At 42.5% G+C, this 24,001-nt stretch overlaps 1 protein-coding gene across 2 annotated transcripts in view; it reads right to left on the bottom strand.

Moving 5' to 3' along the window:
• Nucleotides 1-24,001, bottom strand: part of LOC114446848 (phosphofurin acidic cluster sorting protein 2-like) — a 38,471-nt gene that overhangs the window by 7,069 nt on the left and 7,401 nt on the right. For both annotated transcript variants that reach the window (XM_028422678.1, XM_028422677.1), the window contains exons 2-17: nt 15,587-15,674; nt 11,986-12,075; nt 11,576-11,701; nt 9,716-9,878; nt 7,838-7,929; nt 7,607-7,687; nt 7,249-7,308; nt 5,857-6,008; nt 4,993-5,086; nt 3,949-4,032; nt 2,779-2,906; nt 2,510-2,642; nt 2,302-2,406; nt 1,971-2,077; nt 910-1,064; nt 703-813 (exon numbers count right to left, since the gene is read on the bottom strand). In XM_028422678.1, the coding sequence (XP_028278479.1) occupies nt 703-813; nt 910-1,064; nt 1,971-2,077; nt 2,302-2,406; nt 2,510-2,642; nt 2,779-2,906; nt 3,949-4,032; nt 4,993-5,086; nt 5,857-6,008; nt 7,249-7,308; nt 7,607-7,687; nt 7,838-7,929; nt 9,716-9,878; nt 11,576-11,701; nt 11,986-12,075; nt 15,587-15,674 (1,769 nt within the window). The remainder of the gene's footprint in view (nt 1-702; nt 814-909; nt 1,065-1,970; nt 2,078-2,301; nt 2,407-2,509; nt 2,643-2,778; nt 2,907-3,948; nt 4,033-4,992; nt 5,087-5,856; nt 6,009-7,248; nt 7,309-7,606; nt 7,688-7,837; nt 7,930-9,715; nt 9,879-11,575; nt 11,702-11,985; nt 12,076-15,586; nt 15,675-24,001) is intronic.

Below are 24,001 nucleotides of genomic sequence, written 5' to 3'. Positions count from 1 at the left end.
TTGACACGTAAGATAAAGTGTCAAACAAAAGGTCCACAGGACTAAGGCAGCGGGCGTACTCCTATCAAAAACCACCTTCTGTGTCCAAATGACAACTTTTTTCATGCAACCCTGTCTGAAAAAATCAAAATAGTGGTTGACACTGTGACTCGTGGGATGCAATTAAGTGAATTAATTGGTGGAAAAGAGATGAAGGTGATAAGCCTTGATTGGTTTGAATGAAAAAAAAACAGAAAATCCTAAAATAAACAGATTAAGTCTTTGTTGTGGCTGCTTGGATTAATCCCAACACATATAATACATCTGTAAATAGCATGTGGTGATTACCTCCAGTGCTAACACCACTGCAGATGTGTAGTAAGTGGAAAACAAACCACAACAACAGAATGTATGGTCTTGTGATGATTCACATTTACATACAAGACATATCTTTGTTTTCACAATCTGTTTTACAATCTGCTGTAAAGGCTTTGGGGTGAAAGTCTGGTGGTCATCTCCACAGCAGCAGCAGATGCTTTACAGAGAGCATCATGATCTAAAACAGGCTGTAGCTGTCTTTTGCAATTGGAAGAAATCACTTTCCCTCCCCCATTCATCAGCGTCTGACCTGTACTCTAACCCTATTTCTTTCCCTTTCATGCTGGCTGCACATTAGACACGCAGACTTGCTTTGTAGCCAGAAACCAGAACTGTGCATCCTACCTGAGGCGGGCCGCTCTGTCCTGCAGAACAGCTCCCTCCATGCGGTGTCCATAAAGATGCTGTTGAACCTGCTGTCAAAGGAGGCCACATATTTTGCCAGGGGGTGCGAGCCTGAAAAAAAGGGGGGGAGGGGGATAAATCATGAAACAATGCTAGAAATATGGAACAACGTCTCTGTGGAATTTGTCCTATAATCAGTTGATTTACCAATGGGGATCACCAAGAAGCGTATGTAACTGAGCCAGTCAGGTGTCTTATTGGCCAGCTGCTCCACAAAGAACCTCAGGATGGTGCTGAGGTAACTCTGGTCCCCTGCCACTGCTACCTTTATAGTCGGAGGGGTCTGTGCATTGCAGTTACAGCTGGAGAGGAGAGAAAAGAGATGAGGAATTAAGAGAACGACAAAGATCTGTCAGAACTGTAGGTCAGCGAGGGTGTGGGAGAACTCATAAAGGTCTAAGCCTAAGATTCATCTCTAGGATTTTTCTGCTTTTAAACCGGTCTTACCTTTCTTAAGAGTCAGATTATGTTAGAATATTTAATGCTGGGTACTTGCATCTACGTTTTTCTGATGCTAATGTAAATGCTACAGTATTTTAAATCCTTCACTGACAAACACACCAACATGATCTCAATATCATAGTGTTTACATGAATTTACATTTCAGACATCGGAGGGACTATTTTGAGGACATGTTGTCTAACAGGCAGAATTTGAATCTTAATCTTTGAATTCAATTGAAAAGTTTACTCTCAGCAAAATTTGAAAAAGGAAATCCGACAGCCAGTGAAGGCAGAGACAGCACTGAGCAGGCATGTCAGAGACGTGCATGGTTCTACATGACATGGCCTCAGCTGGAGTAAACAGGTTGACTGACGCAGGTGTGATCAGCGTTGAATAGTTGCAGTTGAGCTGGATTAGAAAGAAAACACGTCTAACAGAAGCTGTATAGCAAACACGGAGACGAGCCTCATCTCCTGCTGACATGAAACCCTGCGGAGATGACAGCCCAAGCAGATGGATCCAGGAAAAGGACGGAGAAAGCTGCATTTCAGCTTTTCATGAGAAAACAAGCAGATTCTGAAAGAATGGGTTCGCAGACAGGGAGCACTTCAGCAGATGAGCAATAGCATCCTGACATTCCTGGCAAGGAGCCACCATAAACACACGACCAATAACAGGAGCGATAGGATTGGTCTGAGCAACCGGATCACACTTTCCAATGGCTTGTGTCAATCATCCGATGCATGTGTATGCATGTGACTCACAATCTCTGGATGCGAGTAACGATGGTGTTGAAGGCAGCCTGAACATCGGCAGCAGAGCAGGTGGACACAATGGGCTGGCCCTGTTCATGGAGCAACTCGGCTACATACTGCACAGAAACACACATGAGAGGGACACGATGAGTTAATGGATTTAACAAGAGGCTGGGTTGGAAAAAAGGCAGGAAAAACATGCCACCGGGATGAGCAGAGTGCATACAAGCAAACTACATTTGTGTCTTTCTGCAATAATGTTATGCTTACCAACAGGGCTAACATGTTCTCTACTGCATGTATGACGAAATGAAAGCAGTTCATGACTGAAAGGGCCCACCTGTCCCTGCCACTCCATAGTGTTGATGAGGATGATGCTCTCTGGTAGCCGCTCGTCAGAGATGAGGATCTGGTTCAGCTGGTCATACACAGACTTCCTTGGAACCTTTGAGACAAATAAGGAGCAGAGGGTCTGACTGACATGCGCCTACAGAAGGACATTTCCACTGGGCAGATGTGTTCTGCCCACAGATCTCTGTGTTGTTTACCTGCGCTATGAGTCGTGAGTCTGGGGAGCACTCACTCTCCATGCTGCTGGTCCTGTCGCTCTGAGCTTTGGAGTTTTGTCTGTCCTTCATGGACGTGCTGCGAGGACGTCTCTGCAGTCTGTTTTCCACTTTACTGTAGAGGAGACACAGCACAGAGCTCAAAACACATGACAAAGGACACACTCCACAGAACTCAGACATTTCATGAGAAGACAGTGATGCTGACTACATTAAGAGCTTATTTCCAGATGCTGTCATCAGCGGTTTACCTGGGAGACATGTGGTTTTGGGACTCTGTCTTGCACAGCTTGCCAACAGTGGTGGTCACCCGCTCAGTGTTGACATCCCAGCTGCTCACCTCTCCGGGCCCTGGACCATTGTCATCAATCTCTGGTTCCTGAAACAAATGGGGTGGTGAGGTGAGCCAAGAGGACAGGACAGACACTGTCTGCAGCATTCCAGACATACGATAACATTTATAACACTTTCTCAGCAGCACTGGGAGCACTGTTAGGAAGTGTTGATATCTTTGTTTTATAGCCACTGAGCTCAGTTAAAAGCCTACAACAATAAATTACAAAGCAACAAAAAAAAACAACAAAAAATGTATTTTGGTTAAAAAGAGAGCAGATATGAATAGATTTATGTGATAAATGAGGTCTGCAAAATCCACTTGCCAACTGTGTGTGGGTGACCTTAGGATGCTCAATGATTTCTTATTGATTTGTTTGCTGCACTCCACTGATCTTTGAGCAGATCTTGACACAATTGGCTCCCCCTGCCCTTCAATTTAAGGGTAAAACATTACCTATAAACAATTGGTAGAAATTCACTCATGAGGTAGAAGCCACATTTTACATGTATTTTACAATTAAATTACATTATGACCTGCAGATCTGCATGTGTCATGAGTCAGAATACTTCAGATTTTTAGTTTGGAGATTATGATGCAAGTCCATTGTGGCAGTAGAGAGAGAAAAAAAATGTCATGGTCTCTTAGCAGGAGGCAGAGAAATCACTGCTCCTGCAGCTTGCATATATATTCAGTTGAAACTGGGTTAGTGGAGTGGTGCTCTGAGCCGGCTGCTTGGCGCTCAGTGGGGGGGCTGGGGCTAGATGAACAAGGTTTAGATTGACCCGACAGCATGAAAACAACAACAAACACCCCTGATTCGATCCTCATCAGTCAAAATGTATACAGCAAGGAGATGCCTTGTCTGCTCTCCTGATCCATAATGGATGAATGCTCGGCTTGCCTGCCCTCGCACACTGCCTGCCTCTCTGCTTTTTCTCTGAAAACAACTAAGACCCATGGGAGGATGGAGCACTCAAGTAGAGAGAGCAGGGGGTTGGAAAAGTAAGATTGTGAGAGAGAAAGAGATGCTCAAGGAGTTTTCATATATATATAAAAAAAAGGTCCAGCTGTTCAAAAGACCTACCCCAGTGGTTGTGTCTGTGATGCTGTCATCTTGATATCGGCTCCCTTGCACTTTGCATCTGTCCACGGTCAGAAATTCTCCACTCTGCAGGGTAAAAACACATCGGGTTATTTTAACCATGGAGGTCACTCTTCGGGTGAAAACTAATGACAAAATGTCACAGCTTTGAATGGAAGCGTTATGCTCCATCTCCTCAGGTCGTGACTGCCCACTTGTAGGATGAATAACGGAACAATTTCACAGTTACAACTCCACATGTTTATATTCATCTTTGAAAGTGTCTGTATATTTACAGCCGCCTATTCATTTATAAACCCCTAGAGGTATAACGCACACATTTGTGTGCTCAGGTGTACTCCACTAAATTAGATTAGATTAGATTTAACTTTATTGTCATCTAACATCAAGTTGTATTTATGTCAACGGCGGATCAAAGACTTTCCGCTCCGGCTGCAAAACACATTTATGGTGTCAAACAGAATATTTACTGAGCAAAATGGTGGGCTAAAGCACTACGAAATGCTCGGGGCTATTTTATTACAAGCTAAAATGGATTCCCAGATATTTATAAACAGCGCTTCTTCTCTCGCCATCACACTCAACATGCCTCTCTTTCTCTGCCCTTGTTGTTCCAATGGGCCATAAATCTCTGAGTAGGAGTCCAGGATTGCTCCATCCAATCTTCCCTCTGAGCATGGGAGCATATTTGTGTCTCACTGTGTGTGTGTGTGTGGATGGTGGTGGAAAGGTCATTCGGTGTCGGTCCCTATAAATACTGGAGGGCTGCGAGGGTGAATAGGGTAAGGACTGCTGGCTCTCCCATGCTTTTCTGTTGGTGGCTGCATTGCGCTCATGCCCAAAATATTTGACTGTAGTATCCTCGGGAATCCCTGAACCACAATAAGCACAGAGGACTGCCAGGCATTTAAACACTGAAGCAGATTCTTTACATAACTGTGTTTACAAGACGAACCTCTACAATAATACAGAGGCAGAACGTTTTGGGTAAACAGAGTGGTTCGGTTCATAGAGTGATCAACTTACAGGACATGACAGCTCTCTCTGCTGGCTTTTGTGGCTGTGTATGCTTCCAATTTCTGTCTGAGAGCTGGAGTGAGACATTCCTTCAAAAAACGGCCTGAAGAAAGAAAAGACATTTTAATTAGTAAAATACATTTCAGAAAAATATTTTTGGTTTAAAGGTAAGGCATGCTGGGAACATTTAGAATGTATGTTAGAATTAACTCATTAAATGTTACAAAAAAAGATGCAGCTGCATCTTCACTTCCTGTGGTGTCTGACCTATGACCTGTGACCTAACAGCATGTGCTGCCAAAGTGGAACCATCCTGGCTAAAGATGGGCAAATGCAAGGACGCCGTTTTAAATGGAAAGAAAAAGAAATAAGGAAAGGCTCCAAAAGACCAGTGGACAGTTCTAGCATGAACCTCATCCAGCCATTACTTTTCATATCTAACATATTAAACTGAAAAAAGCATGTGAGCCTCTTGGTTAATCAGCAATTTGCAATGTGAAGAGAGCATCTGCTGAAGTGAAGCGTGTCTTCCAGGTATCAGAAAATGTTTGCTCTGCAAGCAAACTCAGAGATGTTAGATTCTAATCAGTTGTCAGAAAACATGTCTATTAATGGATTTTGTGCTGTGGCAACTGTCCCTGGTAGTGGGCGCCCTGCTCAGATGACTCCAAATGAACGCGTGATAGAATCACTGGAGCTGGTTATCGTGTCTTTTCTTGAGTCTGTCATATACAAATCATCTCGAACCCCAGATAGAGCTCTACAACCAATTACTGAGTCCAGAGACTCCACCGTCTCTGGAAATAGCCTCTCCATTAAGTTATTAAGTGAGTTAATGTGTTAAGGTTAGTCTTTGCTAGAAGCGTCACATACTTGAGTTTAGGCTTGGGAGTGCTGAGAACGCTCTCATTGTCCTCCATCTCTGGCCCACTGTCACTCTGGTTGTAGACCTCCAAACTGTCGTAAAGTAAGTCCAGATCCTCCTCCACCTCCTGGGTCTGATCAACAGGGTCTGAGTCCAGGACCTGCCATGTAGCATGGACATAGTGTCATTAGACCATAATCAGTGTAATAATGGTTATGGGTTAAATAAGTGAAGGACATGACTGGTGATGTACATAAGTCAATCAATTTCACAGCTGAGCTAATGGAGCTTGAAGGCTCCAAGGCTGTAAAATCAGGAAATCTATACAATAAATACATCCTCGCATTGATTCTAAGCTGGGCAATTAAAAGGTAAGTGAGTGTTAGAAGAGCTAAGGTGCTGAGCCTCGCCCTGCCAGCTGCACAGTGGGGATGTATATCATAGGAACTGCACACAGGCAGGATTGTGGACTAATCAGGTGATTAATGCCACTGCATAAGTGCAGAAGCTGGCAGGGAGCAGATAAACACAGTCTGTCCCCTCTCCTCCTCCTGGCTATGTATTTATAGAGCCTTGCACGCTGCCTAGCCACAAGCAAGAGATTAGTGACAGGGAATGTGATAAAAGATCACTGGGCCACCTGGAGCTTCCAGAACCATCGAGCAAACAACACCACCTCTGATGGCCTGGAGGCCTTTGCAAACATATAGAGCTTGGTTTTGCATTCTTCCATACCATTCCTGATCGATCAAAAATAAAACGTTTCTGATACTAAAAGGAGGAGATACGAAGCAATGCATGTCTCAATGCTCCTATAGATTTCACAGGTCAGTGATAATTATTATTATTATTATTCTAACGGCACAGATTATGTATTAATGGACAAGTAGGGGTTGGCTGCAAACAACTGGCCGACATCCTGCTGATGACCCGATTACAAGCTATTATGTAGAAACATTTATTCAGAAGTACTTAAGGAAATAAAAACCTAAACAATGCATCTAACATTACATTAAGTGGTTGAGAATAAGGCCGTTAATGGATTCTGCATATGAATCACTGCTAATGGAAATGTATGAATCACACATCCATTAGCACAGAGGTAATGCAGCCTAACAGCATGATGATGCCTGTAGCTCTGTTGTGGCAGTGATGTCAGGAGTCACATTAGCAGCAATGAAGCAATATGCTGTTTAGGCATTCAATACTCAGATTACTTCTTTCTGACCCACGGGTGGTTAATAACTGCAAGATCCACAGCTGACTTACTGGAGACCTTGTAACAGGAGGACAGAGACATTCTGGGGGTGTGCTGTATCGCTCATTTGCTTTGACACTGAACATGTTCTTCTGGGTGTCAATCAAAACAAAAAAACTATTATTTTCCCTTTACAACTCACCTCATCTGTTACCTTGAACCTCTTCAGCAAGGCCACAAATTTCTGCTTGAAATTAGGTTGCTGTAAAAATAGAAAAAAAATATGCAATAATGAAAAAATAACCCTCTGCTGTCCCGATCAAATAAGCATGACAGCTGGGTTCAGGCTCATAAGTTCTCCCAGTAACTGTTCACTGGATTACTCATTCATAGCCATTCTATATAAAGACCATTATAATCAGGCCAGTGAACACACACTGTTCATTTACATGCTCATCCACGCCGTCCTAATGGCTTGAACAAATGGAACGCAGTGTGTGCTTTCCTTTTAAAAGCTTGTGCAACAGCAAACACGGATCTTACATTCTTCTCATACTAACCCTCGTCATGGAGGTGGTTCGGATCATTTTCCTCCGGGCTTTCTTGGGCTTCCTAACCTCGTCATCTTCATCATAGAGATCCTGAAATACGTAGAATAAACATCAGGTTTCTAAATTCCTGAGTAATTTTGTTTGGCTATTTAAAAAGTAAGTTTCTTTTAAAGCACACATGAATTTAATTTCACTTGATACTGCAGATCTGTGTTGACCAAAGCATTGACTGGCACCAACCTGTCCATGAACGGCATCGTCGCTGGCTTCCTGCTCTGACGAGTAGCTGTCGTCATCATCTTCAGAGTAGTTATCCATGTCTGGTGAGCGGTCTGAGGTAGGCCAGCCATAAATGCACAAACACACACACACACACACATAAAATAAGATTAAAACAGCAGAACGAATCAGAAAAGAGAGAAAACTGAAAATCAAACAGCAAGCAGTGTTTCAAGGCTACCACATTATTACTGCTGAATTATATTTCAGTCAAGCCTCAGATACTCAATTTTAAATCTAGTGTTTTCTTAGTGAAATCTGTCCTTACACTGCCACTGAAGAGCAACAATGTAATGCAGCCGAACATAAAGAAAATACCAATAATTTGGTAATCGGTACCAGTTTAAATTCTACAATCACCAGTACTAACTTTAAGGGAAGGCCGAAAATAAACCAATGAAGCATTTCCAGCAATGTTCACTTTTTTACATTCACTTAGAACTGGCAAGAATCAAGATTTTCATCTACAGTGTACATGAAAACCTGTTTCCAGTACACTGCTGCTCCAGTCGGCATGCTTCATGAGTGTTTGTCATATTTTTGTGTTTTGATGTAGGTCAAAAATGACCACAAAGGCTGTGGCAAAAAGGTGATTATTTAACACATGCCATTGACAGAGTGAATGGTATGGTAAAGTTAGCATTGTTAACTCTTGTTTATAAAACATTACAGCAGCAGATGCAGCTGTCCCAATTTAAAAAAACACATAATGACAATGATGATGTTTACCTTCATATAAGCTGGGTACCACTTTACATTTTAGCTTATGTTGATTCACCTATACTTGCAAATGCCACATGTTGTTGACATGGTTACCCCTCCTTCTGTTTAAAGCAAGCCTGGCGTCTCTAGATATCAGGGCGAGCCCAAAAGCAATTTTATAACTTGTCTTGATAAATAAATAAATAAATAAAGTTGCTTCATTTCCAGTCCTTCTCTGTCAGTAATGAATTGTTTTGACTACCTGGCAAGAAGGATGAACATACATACATGGAGCTGCAGTGCTATTTCTAAGCACATAATTAAATGCTAAATTTGCTTGCTGAAAAGTAATAAAACTAATTTTCTGTATGCAAATGAGACTGCAGAGGTTTTAGTGTTCCATGTCTCATGTTCTGATTAAGTTTTAATGATATCTCAGCGGTTGAAACATCACGCCATTGTTCTTTTATAATGTCGTATTTCAATGGTTAGAATAGCCATATTCCTAAAGAGGCAGACTTTATTGTGTTTGAGGACACATCAGGTGAAGGATTTTTTTTTTTCTAACAGCTAATTCAAACTTCCTTTTGCCTGTGAAACATCCTGTTCTCCGTTCCTACATGGGATGGATACTATTAGGGATCACTGTGGAGAGGAGAAAGATAAACATCTTTCTTTCCCTTGGAGTGACACTCGTTTAATACTTGGTGCATGAGCTCATCTGTTATGTTTGAGCAGCCTCCTAATAACATCCAGAACAGCAAGGGATCAGCACAGCAGGATGAAGGCATGGAGTCCGAACAGGGCCCAATATCCCCCCCCCCCCCCCCCGTCCAGAATTAGAGCAGTGTAAGGTAATAGGCCCTACATCTGTTCAACTCTCAAATCAACATTACAACCATGGCTGAAGAGAATAACATATCCCTGGCCATCGGCAGGCCTGGGATTAATAGAGTGTATTCTGTCCTCAGTTGGGAAATAGAAGCCATGTGTAAGGAGGGAGGAGAGAGGCCTGGGCAGGGATGGCTGGCTCAAGAGTGAAGGCTGAAATTACAGACAGGATTTGGCCGGGGCGGCACACAGGCGCAGGCCCGTTTAAAAGACCCACGTAGGGAAGTAGGAGATGACGGTGCCCACCTGAGGTTTTGGTCTTGCGACCGGCCTGGCTGCTACCGTCCTCATGGTCAATGGGTTGGCTGGACAGTGAGTACACGCTGATCTCCGCCACACGCACTGGCGCCTCCTTCACGTTGCTATGGAGACCGAGGATCTGTCCTCCGTCTGTTGGGTGTTGCATCACCTGGACATAGTTTAACATCGAGGGCAGGCATCAAATTTAGAATTCGTTCGAAAAAGGATCTCTAAACCAAAGTATACATGACACCTCATTAGTTTTATTCCACCTCTCCCCCTGACATGTTTCTGATAATGTCATCTTTTCTGACACTTGACACATGCATTTTATTAGTCTCAACATCACAATCCCTTAAGCCCAGATGCCTGTAAGTCTTGTACAATTTCCGTGTCTATCAATCACTTGAGGATCATGTTGAAGCAGCAAATATTACAAACCTAACGCTTCTTCAACAGACAGACAGGATGGAACAGGACTAATGTTATCTGTCTCTTTACTGAGCCGATGATGATCCAACAGAGATTAAAATGGCTTCTGTTACACTGCTTTATGCTCACAGTGATTTACCGACTGATTAAAAGCTATTCTAAATACTTAAATGAGCCAATTTGCACATATCTTGCAGTCACACATTGCAATAGGAATTGCGTACACTGTTCTGATTCAGATGAGAATGAATGAGCTTTCATTCTAAGTTCTATCTGGGGGGTGCTTTCAATATTTCATGTGATGAAATGCTGCGCGGGCAATAGGCTCATTTTGCTCAAACACTGGCAAGGGTGCACTTCAATGCTTCATGCAAAGTCCAATAAGTGACTTCCTCCCACACAATGCCTCGATAGTTTCAGGATGAGGGCACAAGAGGGTTTACTCTACAGCAGATGACAACATAATTACCCAACAGAAGCCAATAATGGCCAATCTAGCTTTATTCATAGAAACCTGTGGGATGTTCACTGCGGCGAATACCAAAACCACACAGCAGTTGAGTGGTGTTTTAAAATACAATAATGCATTAGTCTTGTTTTTCAGCTATCAATCAATTCCTGTCCTGCAGCTACTGCTGGAAAACAACTTTGGCTGAGCATCGACAGCACATCTGTTGCTTTAATTAGAAATGGAGAAATGTCACCTGTGTTTCCCCAAATACACGTGACGCTCAACATCTAGGCCGGAATCTTTCAAATCTCTCTCCGCAAACAAACACCAAAGTAATTATGTCCTGATCAAGATGTTTTTATTGATCCATATCTACTGTATGAATCCCAGTTGAGTCCATTAGTATACATAGTAGTACGCCTGCTATCGAAAATGCCCCACTGACCTCCATCAATGCAGACCCACAAGCTGGCACAATAAACAGCAACGTTTCAAAGTTCGATCTCCACATAAACAGCCATTGTTAGGAAAAACTAATATTACTATTCTGAATGTAAAAATACCATAGCGTTACATCCGGACATAACAGTCTGCAGTAAAGCCCCCACTCCATAGTTAGCTAAGGAAGAAGAAGACAAGTCATACATGCAATGAATTCTGTATGTCTACTTGATCTATCCCTGCAGCAAGCAGCATATAAACTCAGGTCCAGATGGTCTATAATCTCACATAGCAGTATGTGTGATGAGAATGAATCATCTGAAATAATGTGTATCACTGGGGGGGGGGGGGTCTCTCTGGCAACCAAGACATGATACACACAGACATTAATAGATGTGTCTATCACTGTCAGGGAAGAAAGCAATCACCAGCTCAGAGCGAAATGTCATTTTCCTCAAGAGAAATGAAATGGCTGACAATAAAACATGAAAGGAAATGAGTGAAAGTAATGCGCCCCAGTTCAGGCAACCAGACAGCCATACCTCGGCCATATTGATAACTCCGACAGCCAAGGTTTTGTAGCCCAGGATGGTTCGATTCTTGTAACGTTTCCTCCTCTGTAGCATAATCTGCAATCTGTTGGCATCCCTCTTTAGAAAATGGGGGTACTGAAAACAAAACAAAAAAAGTCAGACTTTAGTTTCAGCCTGTACTGTGCTGTGTTTTTTTATACAGTGTTTAGTTTCCATCTAAACAATTGAGCCTAATTTTATCTATTCAACACACTGCAGACAACCCATATTTAAGCATGCATCATTAGACTTCGCACTTTTGATCTGTAAAAACAAGTTAACACCAAAGCAGCAAGAAGGGACACCAGAGCAGTTAAAGACTTCAACACAATCCTGCCTGTCAAGTGTAAGAATTCACAGTATAATGTTAGAGTGCTTGCCTGTAGTGAGAATGTGAGCTCCAGATCTGTCTCCATCAGTCCACTGGGTGGGAGGACATACTCATTTGATCTCAGAAGACGCTTAGAACCCTGGAAGACAAAACCAAAAGTTAATTATCACACACACACACAGGATGATCTTTAGCTGCTTAGAAATAGCGTATGAAAGCAGGTCTATCTCCCTGAACTTTACAGGATAGTGGGAGTGAGGCTGCTACAAATTCATTCAATCCCAAAAGATCACACATCTCAAGTTGTTTCTTAAGCAGATACATCTATGCAGACAACAATGCCCAAGCGTGCATTTGTTGCCTGCTTCACATTCACACATTTATGCAAAATCACACCTCGAGATAGCCCAGTACAAACAGTCCTCTACTGCTGCTTCGCTGCTTTCAAGGGAGACGTGCTACTGGGCAACGTGCTAAGAGACTTTTCTTCTTACATAGCTTTGTTATTTCTACTATCTCAATAACAAATCAACAACTACTGTTTCAAGCTGCTACTCGAATCCAGATTTAGCTTCAATATCTAATGCTTGCTATTCTAGAGGAGAATGTTCGATATTCTGGTGAGAGACTCATTACCTAAGCTAATTTAAGGAGTTGGCAGAAAGTTGTTGTGGCCAAAACGCACAGGGATTTAACTGCCACGGGTTGTGTCATCCAAATGTAAGGACACCATGTGTCCTCAGAAGACCTTGCTCAGCTACTGCCATGTTCCTTTTACATGCTTAAGATTAAAGGAGCTGAGTTCGTCAACCAAACTTCTTTTCTGCCTCCAATAAACTTGAAACATGAATCTGTGATGTGCGATGGTGAGGACACAAACAGCTTGTCAAGTCTTGAGCTCATGACTGTACGTCAAGCTGTGGGTGCTGAAGACAGACATCTGTTGTGTAATATATTTGGCAACTTGTGGACAGCTATAAAAATTTCATAAGTCCTGAAAGCTCCAGGTATCTGCTTTACCTGCCAATGGAATAAAGTAAGACTTGGTGAGCAGCAGGGAGAAGTAATGGATACCCTGCATCAGGCTTAATACCCTGGGGAGGACCTCGCTAAATGTCCGATGCAGTGGGTACGACACTGGATCTGAATGTCATCAGAGCTGCCAAATCATGTAACAGATACCAAATAAAATGGTTGGGTGTGTGCTGAGGAATCATCCCAGGACGAGTCCCAGAGGAGTCAGCTTACATTGCAGAAATGCCCAGGTCAGGTCTCCTGTGCTCTCTAAACGCTGTACAAAGTGTGAATGCATTGTCCTGGGAGAGAGCTGTCTCATGTCTAAGCTGCAATAATAATCATTATATTAGCTAATAACTCATTGATAACCATTTAGTTTGTCAACTCCAACTCACTGATAAGCAAAACAAAATGTGTTATGGCAGTGGGGTAACCTTCATACACATAGGTAACATCGCCTAAAGGCTTATAAAAATCATTATCAAGTGAGTTGCGACTCTAATTTCTCATAAAGGAGCACATTTGGCAGGTTCAAAATCTCTAAGTATCGAATACAAGCATGCAAACAATCCCAAAGGAGAGCAAAGCCATAAAACAAAAAATGTTAAAATGGATGAGACATTAAATAAGGAATGTATTTACACCTCAATATACTCCAGAGAGAGAAACATGCCGTCAGTACACTGAGGTTAGCGGGAGTGCATACTTTGTATAAAGCAAAAAAAAAAAGGTTACATTTCTGTCTGAGTCTGACCTTGTCACTAACTGGGTTCCACAAAGAGGCCTTGTGGAACTCTTTTCTCATGCTCAGTGGCTAGTACAATGAATCAAGGCACAAAAGCTGAGCATGCTGAAACTGCATGACATGCATTAACAATACAGACCCTTGGCAAGAAAAGCTTGTACTAAATGTCCTTTGCCACCCCCCACCCCCCTTCACTTTCATCCTCTCTCCCATGCTACAAGCTTTTCCACTCTCTTTCAGGGGCCAGATGGGGAATGTTACAACTGCCTCTCTGAGCTCTCCGAGTCTGTGAGAAAACAACTTCAGCAGCACACTTCTTCTCAAGTTCACCTTTTTAAGCATGTTAAATTTGGGAAACTGGCTCCCCTGTCTGCAGCAATGACAGGAAGTGACTAAGAGTCAGGACAAAAGCTCAATGTGCAATTGTATTAAAGAGGTTTTTAAAGGCTTCTGCTTTCACCCAGCGCACACTGATACAGACACGCACAGACACATAATTGGATCATATCTAAGTGTGCTGCAAATGGAAGTGCTTTGGACAGCAGCTTGCACTGGAACGAGAATTGCACAACTCTCCTATCATAATCCAGCAATGTTTGGCTACAACCACTCTGGCAACTGCACACAAAAAGGACTGGACACAAAATGCATAATCATGCTGTGCACATCGAAAGCTAGTGAATAGAAATGTAGCAGAGGCTGTTCCAAGCCTGAGCTACTTGAAGTGACCCAGCAGTCTCCACGGTGAAAGACAGAAGACTATCACCAAGGGAACACAGAGCCTTCTGCAGACTAAACTGCAATCTCATCATCCCCACTGCTGTGGTTTTGGGAGACCATCCAAACGGTTAGTCATTACAGGGGCTGTGTTGTGTACGTGCACGCAGGGCACTTAACCTGATGAGCCCCAGAGAGAGAGAAAAGAGACAGCCACCAACCATCCTAAACAAACAACTGATGACATGCGGTAACGAAGCTTTGTCCTCCCTGTCTGAAAACAAAACCCTCCCTATTCCTCCGTCATCTTCGCCAACTGTCTCTTTATCCCCTCAGTGTCTCTGTTCTCCCTAGCCAAACCTGCTGGAAATTGCATTTAATGCTCCAGTTCCGAAGCTGTGGTGAACAGAGCTTTGCTTCGACTGTCCTCTGGGCAGCTCAGCAGAAATGGAGAGATTTCACGCTCTGGAGACGGAATAGCTCATGGATAAAGCTACACTTGGTTGGCTACGTTCTCCTTCGGGATGACAGTAAAGGGAAGATGGTTTGTTTCTCTTTAAATAGTATCACCACATATTGCATAAAATTAAATAAATTTCATAATGACGGGGGGCAGCGATTAGGGAAAAACTGTCTGGATTAAAGACTGCTGAAGTGTATGATGCTGTCCTGTTAAAAATCTAATAATATGATGTTTGAAAGCTTTAAGCCAAATATGTCTTTTAGACAGGAGCCTGATCTCAAACTAATTAACTGCCCACCCGCAAGTCCACATGCTTTTAAATTTGATATTTAAACCCTACCATGTGTGACCAACTTACAAAATCTTCGAGATTTATGTTGAATAACAACCTTGGCACAAGGCAACATAAGCAATCAATGCAAGATGCTCAACCTGTCTTAAGGTGCTAATGCTGCTGCTTACAGCGGTAATGCTAGCCTGCCATTTAAAGCACCTGAGTGGATGAGAGTCACTGCAGCTTCCTGTGCCGCTCAAGAGGTTGTTATCACCGGGCAGGATTAGAAGCATGTCTTATCATTGTCTAGGTGTTTGTGATTACATTCAACAGTGCAGAGCAAAGAATTGAGAAACAGTGAGGCACAGACTGTGGCGCACACCAATCAACACAGCCTGCTATTCCAATCACACATGGAAGATTAACCCACCCACCTGTATTTTGACAGCTATAGACAGGGAGTTCAGCTCTTTATCCAGTTCTTTAAGGACAACCAGCTTTTTCAGTGTGAGGCTGCAGAGCCTGGAAGAGAGGAAAAAACAAAAAGTTAAGAAGAAGAAACAGAAACCACAATACAAACACAATTTCATGACACTACAGAAAGAAAAACAACATGGCTCAATGGTGCAACATTGCCCTAGTCATGTCTTTATGCTTCCTCAGATCTGCATGCACAACAGCTTCCTAGAATCGCGAATGCCAAGAAAGTGAGTAAACAATCACAAGACACACTGAGCAATCACTCTATTCTGTTCAGCTTTGTGTCTCATCTTCATCTATTACTTTTCGTAAACTGATGATGCACAAAAAAAGCTGCTTCATCAGGATTTATATTGTCTGCTTTTGGGGCCGATGACAGAGCACAGATGTTTTGACAAGCCACAGTGCAGTTAAATAGCTTCACATTAAAATGTAGAGCACGGAGGCTGATGTGCCATCTGCTTGTTAAAATAAATAAGTAACGAAGAGATATCTCACTTCCCATCACCCACTAAAGCTTCCCCTAGACGTTCCCTCTGCACTAAAATGCTCCACAAAAAAAGTCAACAACTCTCAGGCCAAGTTTGCTAAACTTCCTTCTGACCCACTTTTTCCCACCAGTGCTGTTGCATTAAATTGCGATCGGCCTGAGCGAAGGAAAAAGAAAGACAAAGCAAAAAAACAAATAGCTATTCAATCACTCACGTTCCTTAAGAGCCACTCTGCTACACTAAGCTGACTTCATTCAGGCACTCCCTGCTTGCCGAGTATGATTAACAAAGTCTCATCTCATCTGAATGCAGCCTTCTACATGAACGCTTGGTGCACCCATGCTAGAAGACAACATTTACAGCATTTAAGTAAAGTGGGTCCAGCTTGCCTTCTCAAACAAGATTCACCAGTCAGCCAAAGCTCTGTCAGAAGGGACGGGGGGCAGAAAGAAGGGCTGATGCTTTAGCAGCATCTCTATCCCATCACAGCCAGTGCCCTCACACTCTCTCTCTCTCTGTAGACTCAGACTCACATGTAATTAAAAAGGCTGCAGGCGCTGAAGGGGTCACTTAGGGTACCAGGGAATCTTTTTTTTATTATTAGACAGAGGTGTTATCTCCACCTCTGCCTGCCACTGTGTTGTGTTGTAAGTGAAACTCGTGCCCATCTGTTCTGGCTGGGGGCCAGGCTGTCCCCGTGCTCCTGCCCAGTGCCAGTTCACATTGCCACCCAAACAGTGACTTCGGTGACAGACCAGGTTTGCGCAAAAGCACTAATCATCGTGCTAAAATACTTGACAGACACACACATCCTGCGTCAAGGATAGCTGATCTAGTTTTAGAAAGGAGTGCCGGCATGGCTATAGTCTGTATTTGTGAACACAGGGATGTAGGGAGGGGGCTGTTATTTGTGGTGTGGTTGCCCCTCCACCCCACAGACACTGGCATACATCCAGGATTAAAACAGACACTTGCAGAAGCCTTTCAAGTGATGCATTAATCCTCTATTTTGGCTTTTATTCACACACTTCCAAAGAGACCTTGGGGTGGGATCACAACATGCCGCTCTTTGCCAAGCAAGACCAAAAGAAAACAATCCATACAGAAAGCCAGGTGGGTGGGTGGAGAATCTATAGCAGGCTCCAGTTCAATATTACTGTGAAAAAATGGTGAAAGCAAAGATAAGTGATGCATTTTCTGTCTGTTTCCTAGTTGATAAGAGACCACTGGGGAAATCCCTCTCTCAGTTTTGGTCCTTGTGGTGATTAAACAACCACACTGCCTGCTAAGCTCTTCAGATTAGGTTTGAATCCTGTTTTAAGTCATTGTCTGGTTGTAATACTAAAGGACACACTAATTGGGAGTGAGAAATTAGCACTAGGTTGTCAACACCTTATTTTAACCTTTATTACAGTGTTGTTGTGTCAGTCTGCACTCATTTTACCATCAGAAGATATACTTACTAAACTGCCATTTCCATAAATCCCCACATAATTGGGGCATTGTACATCTAACAGTGTGTTGAGGGATTGACAAGGGGTGCAAGACTCAGGACCAATGAAATGATCTATCATTTGAGATCTACTAATGCTGCTAAACTGTGTCATGCATACAGGCCAGGCAGTGTAGGAGGCAGAACTCTGTCCTCCAGCAGGTTAATGACAGGAAACAGCAGCTCATTTTCTAGATGACATCTTCCTTTACTGACATGACCATGTAAAGAAACTGTCAGCAGTGTAATACCATGTCAAAATGAACAGTTACTGAGTGGTCTGACAGACAGCGCCCAGTAGGTGTCTGAGGACTGCACAGCTAATAGGTTTAGTCTATCTGGCATCACTCAGAGCAGCACGAGTAGCGCTGCTCCATCTAAGCCCATTAGTGCATCCAAGTCGCTCATTGTTCCGTCACTAACTGTTGACCTTTTCGGCTTCTAAACTAAAGCAAGGCCATTAGATTACAAGGCCATTTCCGCCTTTTAGATTAAACAGACTGCTTGCACTGACATAAATGATATTACTTAGGAAATAAAACCTATGGAGGTGGCAAACGCTTCCATTTGTGTCAGGTGAGGGGGAAACATTTTGACCACTGACATGGTCCACAGAGGAAGACCTGCAGGTGAATGAGGCTTGTTTTTAAACACCTTATTATTTATAGTACTGATCCTAATCATCATTACTAATCATTAACAAATGCAAAAACAACAGAGAGCTACTGTGTAATAAAAGATGGTCAGTCTGTGGATAAGCTTCCGCTTCTATCTGTGCTGGACAAACAAAACAACTTATCAGGCTGCACACTCAAACAGCTGCGCTCAAATATTTGCTTTTAGATAAGAGTCCTGTGATTGTGGGTTATATGAGGGTTATATATTATCTTATCTTGAATGCTTCATCGTGTTACTTAGAAAAATATAGAGTGACCAGCGCCTGAAGATTTTTTACAAAGAACAAAGGACTGTAACATTTTTAAGAATACATTCATCAGGTTTTTATGACAGTCATGATACCTATTTAGGCTGGAGTGGAGGGGAGAGAAAGGTATTAAAGCAGTCATGAAACCAAATCACTCGTGGGAGGTGGATTAAAGCTGGACAGCATGGTGGAAGTCATCGACACAGATATTCTCCGCACTGAACAATCCTTTTTGTTATCCCCTCTCTGACCTCATCCTCCCCTGTGCTGGGCTGGCTTTCTTTAAACACACACATGGGGGCCTCATACAGGTTCCTCTGGAGTCAGGTCTCAAAGAAGACTTCTGGCCAGGCACCAAGTTTCAGTCACTTACTGCTTTTGAGTTTGGCTCTTTGGTGAAATGATAGGTCTGCCTAGGAACTGCTTATGTGTCAGCACACGCAGTTTATGTTACACTGACATCAAAAGATATTAAAAAATGTAAACCAAAACCTGAAATCCCCACATCGCCCCAGCATCAGGCCTGATAACTGGAAACATCAAGGGAAGAACTAGGGCTGCAACGATTACTGGAGTACTGGAGTAATCGTATGATTCTCTCGTGGCTTAGCGGGATGATCAGCGTTTTGGGTGCAAGAGGCCTAGGGTTCGAAACGTGGGTGAGCACACACACACTCACACACTCACTCACTCTTTTGGCGCCGGGCATGGAGGCGGTCGCTTCTAGATGCAGCCGTATCTATGGAAAAACTATGACATTTGTGCGTGATCCGGGTACTCGAGTAATCGCAAAAATAATCAGCGAGTATTCGAGTATCAAAATACTCATTTGTTGCAGCCCTAGAAAAAACATTGGGACTTGAGAGCTTTGTTTTGAAAACATAACAATTCCATACAGACCTTATATAAGATAGAAAACTTTTAGATTGTTAAGCTTTTAATGCATCCACAATGATCCTTGTTGAGTGCTGTATAGGCACTATTTTTTTTTGACAACAGACAGCTTGCCATGTTAGAAACACATCAACCCTTACACAGCTATCACATCATCAGGGAAGAGTGTCTCTGGCCTGAAACTGTCTACATCATCATCTTTCAAAGTGTTTGCCAATGATGTGCTGCCCTGTAAAAGAGCACATGTGTTTACTATCACTGCTATTTCTGGACATTTCTGTGATAGCAGCATCTCAAATAACCTTCTGATAGAAACCCCCTATCATGTTCTAGCATCTAGCATGTTTGTCTCAGTGCAAAGGTATGAAACATGCACAGTGGCTCAACTGTTCCTGCTTTGGACAGTTATTTCTGCTTCAAATAAAAAAAAAACCCAGGCATATACAATGCCAGGAAAAGCTTGACCATGCATATGCGCACAGGCACTCAGAGAAAACAAATGGACGAGCACAGCACTGAAAGAGAGGCCAACATACCCTCTGAATTTAACGATATGCTGCCTAAACAAAAACACACTTTTGTTATTTCTTTTTTCCCTGGTCAGCATTCTGGTTGATGTTTTGCCAGTTCCATGCCCGCGGATCACTGCACAGCAATTGTCAGAGGCACAAAGCAAGGGGAAGTGGTGGATGGAGGATGAATGATGTAACAGAGTGCTGAATGAAAAAGAGACTGTCTGTGTTGGGTATGTGCTGGTGGGGCTTCCATGCTTGAAACACTTCAAGTCATGCTTTTAGTGCTTTCAACATACTATTTCCTATATTCTCTGCTTGAGATGTGAATGCAGTCGCAGTCTTTTAACTGGCTTGTATGAGCAGAACAGACAAAGAAAGGTCCTCTGCTGTGAATGTCTGTATTGAGGGAAGCCATGGCACTTTATTTTTAATCACACTATCATTTGTTCATGTCTAGCTGTATAAGAGAATCCAAATAAAGGGTACACTGGTCTAAAAGCTACGTCTTCTGAATATTTTATTCACCTACAGCAAAAGGGCGAGTCTATTCACAGTGAAGGCTAGCCTATGGAACTGTCGAGATTTGCTCAGGCATGCAGCGACACACTGATGTTTCCTTTTACTATTTTATTTATAGCCTTTCAATCACATTGCAGTAAAGGAAAAAGGGCACAAAACAAAGTTTGATATGCTCACACCACTCCCATAAATAAAGTAATACTTCCTACATCACAAAGACAGGAAACCAATGGCAACTGTGAAGCACTGTGGTTAGTAGGGGGCAAATATCAGAAGTGAGAGTTGTATTTGGTTATTTGGAAGTAGCTAAATTATTTTCTGAATCCAATCTACCATCAGAGTGCTGAGGACTAATCCCCAACACTGAATGGATCAGTTTTAACAAGTTCACACAGTAGGATGTGCCATAGGAGCTTAGCCTGCACTTAGGCTTGCATGCAAAAAAAGCTATTTTAGCCCCCAAATATCTAGTTATGTGTGCCAGATGGCCATATGCTGGTTGGGCTTTAATTCCCCTGAATAAAATCTTCTCATGGTCACAGTGAAAGAGCAGGAAGAGGCTGTAACCAGGATAAACAGACACAACAAGAGGAAGCTATTAATTTGGCAAATCCTGATTTCTACAAGCTTGAGTTTATATGAGAGACAGAATTTTTCATAGCCAGAATAGCAACAGAACATCAAAGACAGAGCTAATAAATGAAGCCTGAGTCCTTCAGATAAAAATATAACCTTCGAAGGATGAGTTGTGACGAGCGAAAGAGGTTTTAAAGCTACAGTCTGAGGCATTAGGGAAGTGGAGGCAAGGGCAAGCTGGATTTCTATGTTGGCTCTTTGATGTCTGCTGAACATCAGAGGTCAGCAATGGGACGTGGATTACAAATATATATTATTTATTTTTCTATAGATGTAACAGTAAACATTTCGCATTAGACATTAATTCTCATAATGCAAAACAGCAGATGGTGTGTTAATCATAATATACAATATTTTGTAATGAGATGACAGCGTGGAAGAGATTAAGCTAAACGGTCCTTTTTGTCTGTTTTTAAAACACAACTAATTCAGCTTTTGAACTTGTTCAAAACCACCCTGTTTTATGGTGGTAAACACAAAAACCTATAATGAAAGAACCCAAACTTTGGTTTCTTGCATACTATAAGAAGGTGTAAGAAAAAATCGATTCTGTGAAATATCACGATATTTTATTTGGGGATACTGGAATCGATTAAAGTTGTGGCCAAATCGATTTTTTTAGTAATTATTTATGAGCAACCATTAATTTCACCATTAATACTTTTGTGGTGCACACTGTCACTTTATGCAGCTCTGCTTAAGCCACCACGCGATAGGTGTTTATTCTCTAGTCTCGCGGTCGTTGTTACACAGCTCAAGACCGACAATGAGATACGAGAGGTGTGTATACATATACACACACACACACATAATCGCAATATATCATCTTTCGTGATATGTATCGTAATATGTATTGTATCACCAGATTCTTGCCAATACACAGCCCTAATACCTAATGCCGCACATTGAACATATCGTTTTTGTTAAGTCATTCCTATGATGGCTTTTTGCAGGGGGTGTCTGAGCTGCAATTGGGCAATATGGAACAAAGGTGAGACGGGACAGGTGTCATCACTCAGGTATGAATCCACTCAGACAGACATGTTATGAAAGGAAAAACACACGGGGGAGGAGATGAACCAGTCGTTTCTGAGAAAGCAAGCGGGGGAGATGGAATAGCTGCACTCATAACAGTTTATAATACTCTGTAATATGCTCTCTGTGAACTCTGTGATCATGAGGTCCCAGAGCTGTGGTAGAATCTTTTTTTTTTTGTTGGGATTACCACCACATTTTATGTAATTCTAAATCAGACTGAAGCGTTACAGCTCAGTGCCAAATTGTATTTCCGTTTGATGATTGGAGCCAGTGTTTTTCATCGCATAGACACTTCAGACAAGATTCATGTCAGTAAGATGTGTGAATCAGAGGTTGGACCAGCGCGCTCTTGTTGCGTGGGCGGTCTGGTAGACTCCTCTGTGATAATGAAGGGCAGCAAGTTCTATATGTTTCCTGTCGGCACATGTGGAGTAGAAGCAAAGACGCCTCTTAGACGTCAGATAAGAGACGATATGCTAGGTATGCTGTTCAGTGACGACATGAAGCAAAGATATATTTCATTATCAAGACGAGCACACGACAGAAAAGCATTCTGCTGGCACTGAGCCAGACTAACAAACAAAACAGTTAAGACACACACGTTAACAACCCAGTGATGAGAAATGTGAGTCAGCACAGAAAAGCCCTCTATTCGTGGTTCAGCATGGTCTCTCCTCTTTGAACAAATTCCATCAGATGCTCAAGTTCCCAGTGAGGTCTGTCAGACTCCTTTAGGTCTTATTCACATCTACCGCCTATAGAATACCAATTAAGAATGCAGCCCTGTGTTGCATTCACACCTCAGTGATCTGACAGTAACTTTCAGGGCCTCAGTGCATGGCTGTCATCCTTTGTTGCCGTTTCTGCAGTGATAAACAGCTCTTTTGTCTCAGCCCTGACCACAAACTGATGAGGTCAGCAGGCCCTTGTTTGTAGTGGATATGAAAGACATGATCAGAGCAGACACAGCCTGTTTACAGCTAATATCAGGGACAAAGTAAGATAGCTTAACCAGATAAGCCACGATAACATGTCCGATAGCATGCAGAAACACTGGAAAGGTTTTGCCACTGTAATCATAACTGCATCACCTTAATAAATGCACACCTTCCAAAATCCTGCCTGCTGTGTCCAATGAGTTCAGAATGTGTCAAACCGTGAGATAAAGGTAAATCCCCGTGAGTGTTGCCACCTCCGACGGTGTTATGAATGAGCTTTAAAATCCTATTAAGGTGGATGGTCTGCCTGACAGGAATGTTCCTTTGCCTGCAGTCTAGCGCTAGGATCAAAAGCTCAGGACCAAAGCCTCATATAAAACAACTTCTCTGTCTAGCCTACTGACCAAGAAAACCTTCAAAGAAACTAAACACAGAAAACACATGGAAATGTAATAATTATGAATTTATGATAGTACGACTGTTTCTCAGTACTGATCTGAATCACTGTGATAATCATTGTATTTTAGTCGCTGTGAAGCTCTAGATGGAAGAATAGGAACTGCGAAAGCAGCATGAATAAATTAAAATGTACAGGGTATTTCTTGTATTTATATCCTGCACAAGCTTATGTAAGCCTTTAAAAAAAAAAATCACTGGAGATTTTTCATCTTAAAAAGCCACGATGAATGGGCTGGATGGTGAAAGGATGAAGAAGCAATGACCCCTGGGAGCTCTGACACATCTTAACATATGCAGCTTCAGGCAAGTCAGAACAGACCCAAACCCAGTTTGCATGAGATACTGAAAAGCTCTCAGTTCAGTTCAACAGTCTTTTTACCTTACAGCTGGGAAGTCTGCTTTCATATGAATAAGCAGAATCCATTGTGAAGGGTCTGGGTTTCAATCTATTGACTGAAATGA

Source organism: Parambassis ranga, chromosome 15 (genome assembly GCF_900634625.1).
Source record: "Parambassis ranga chromosome 15, fParRan2.1, whole genome shotgun sequence".
Taxonomy (NCBI): Eukaryota; Metazoa; Chordata; class Actinopteri; family Ambassidae; genus Parambassis; species Parambassis ranga.
The sequence above is the reverse complement of the archived record's forward strand: the minus strand, read 5'-3'. Positions and strand labels throughout refer to the sequence as shown.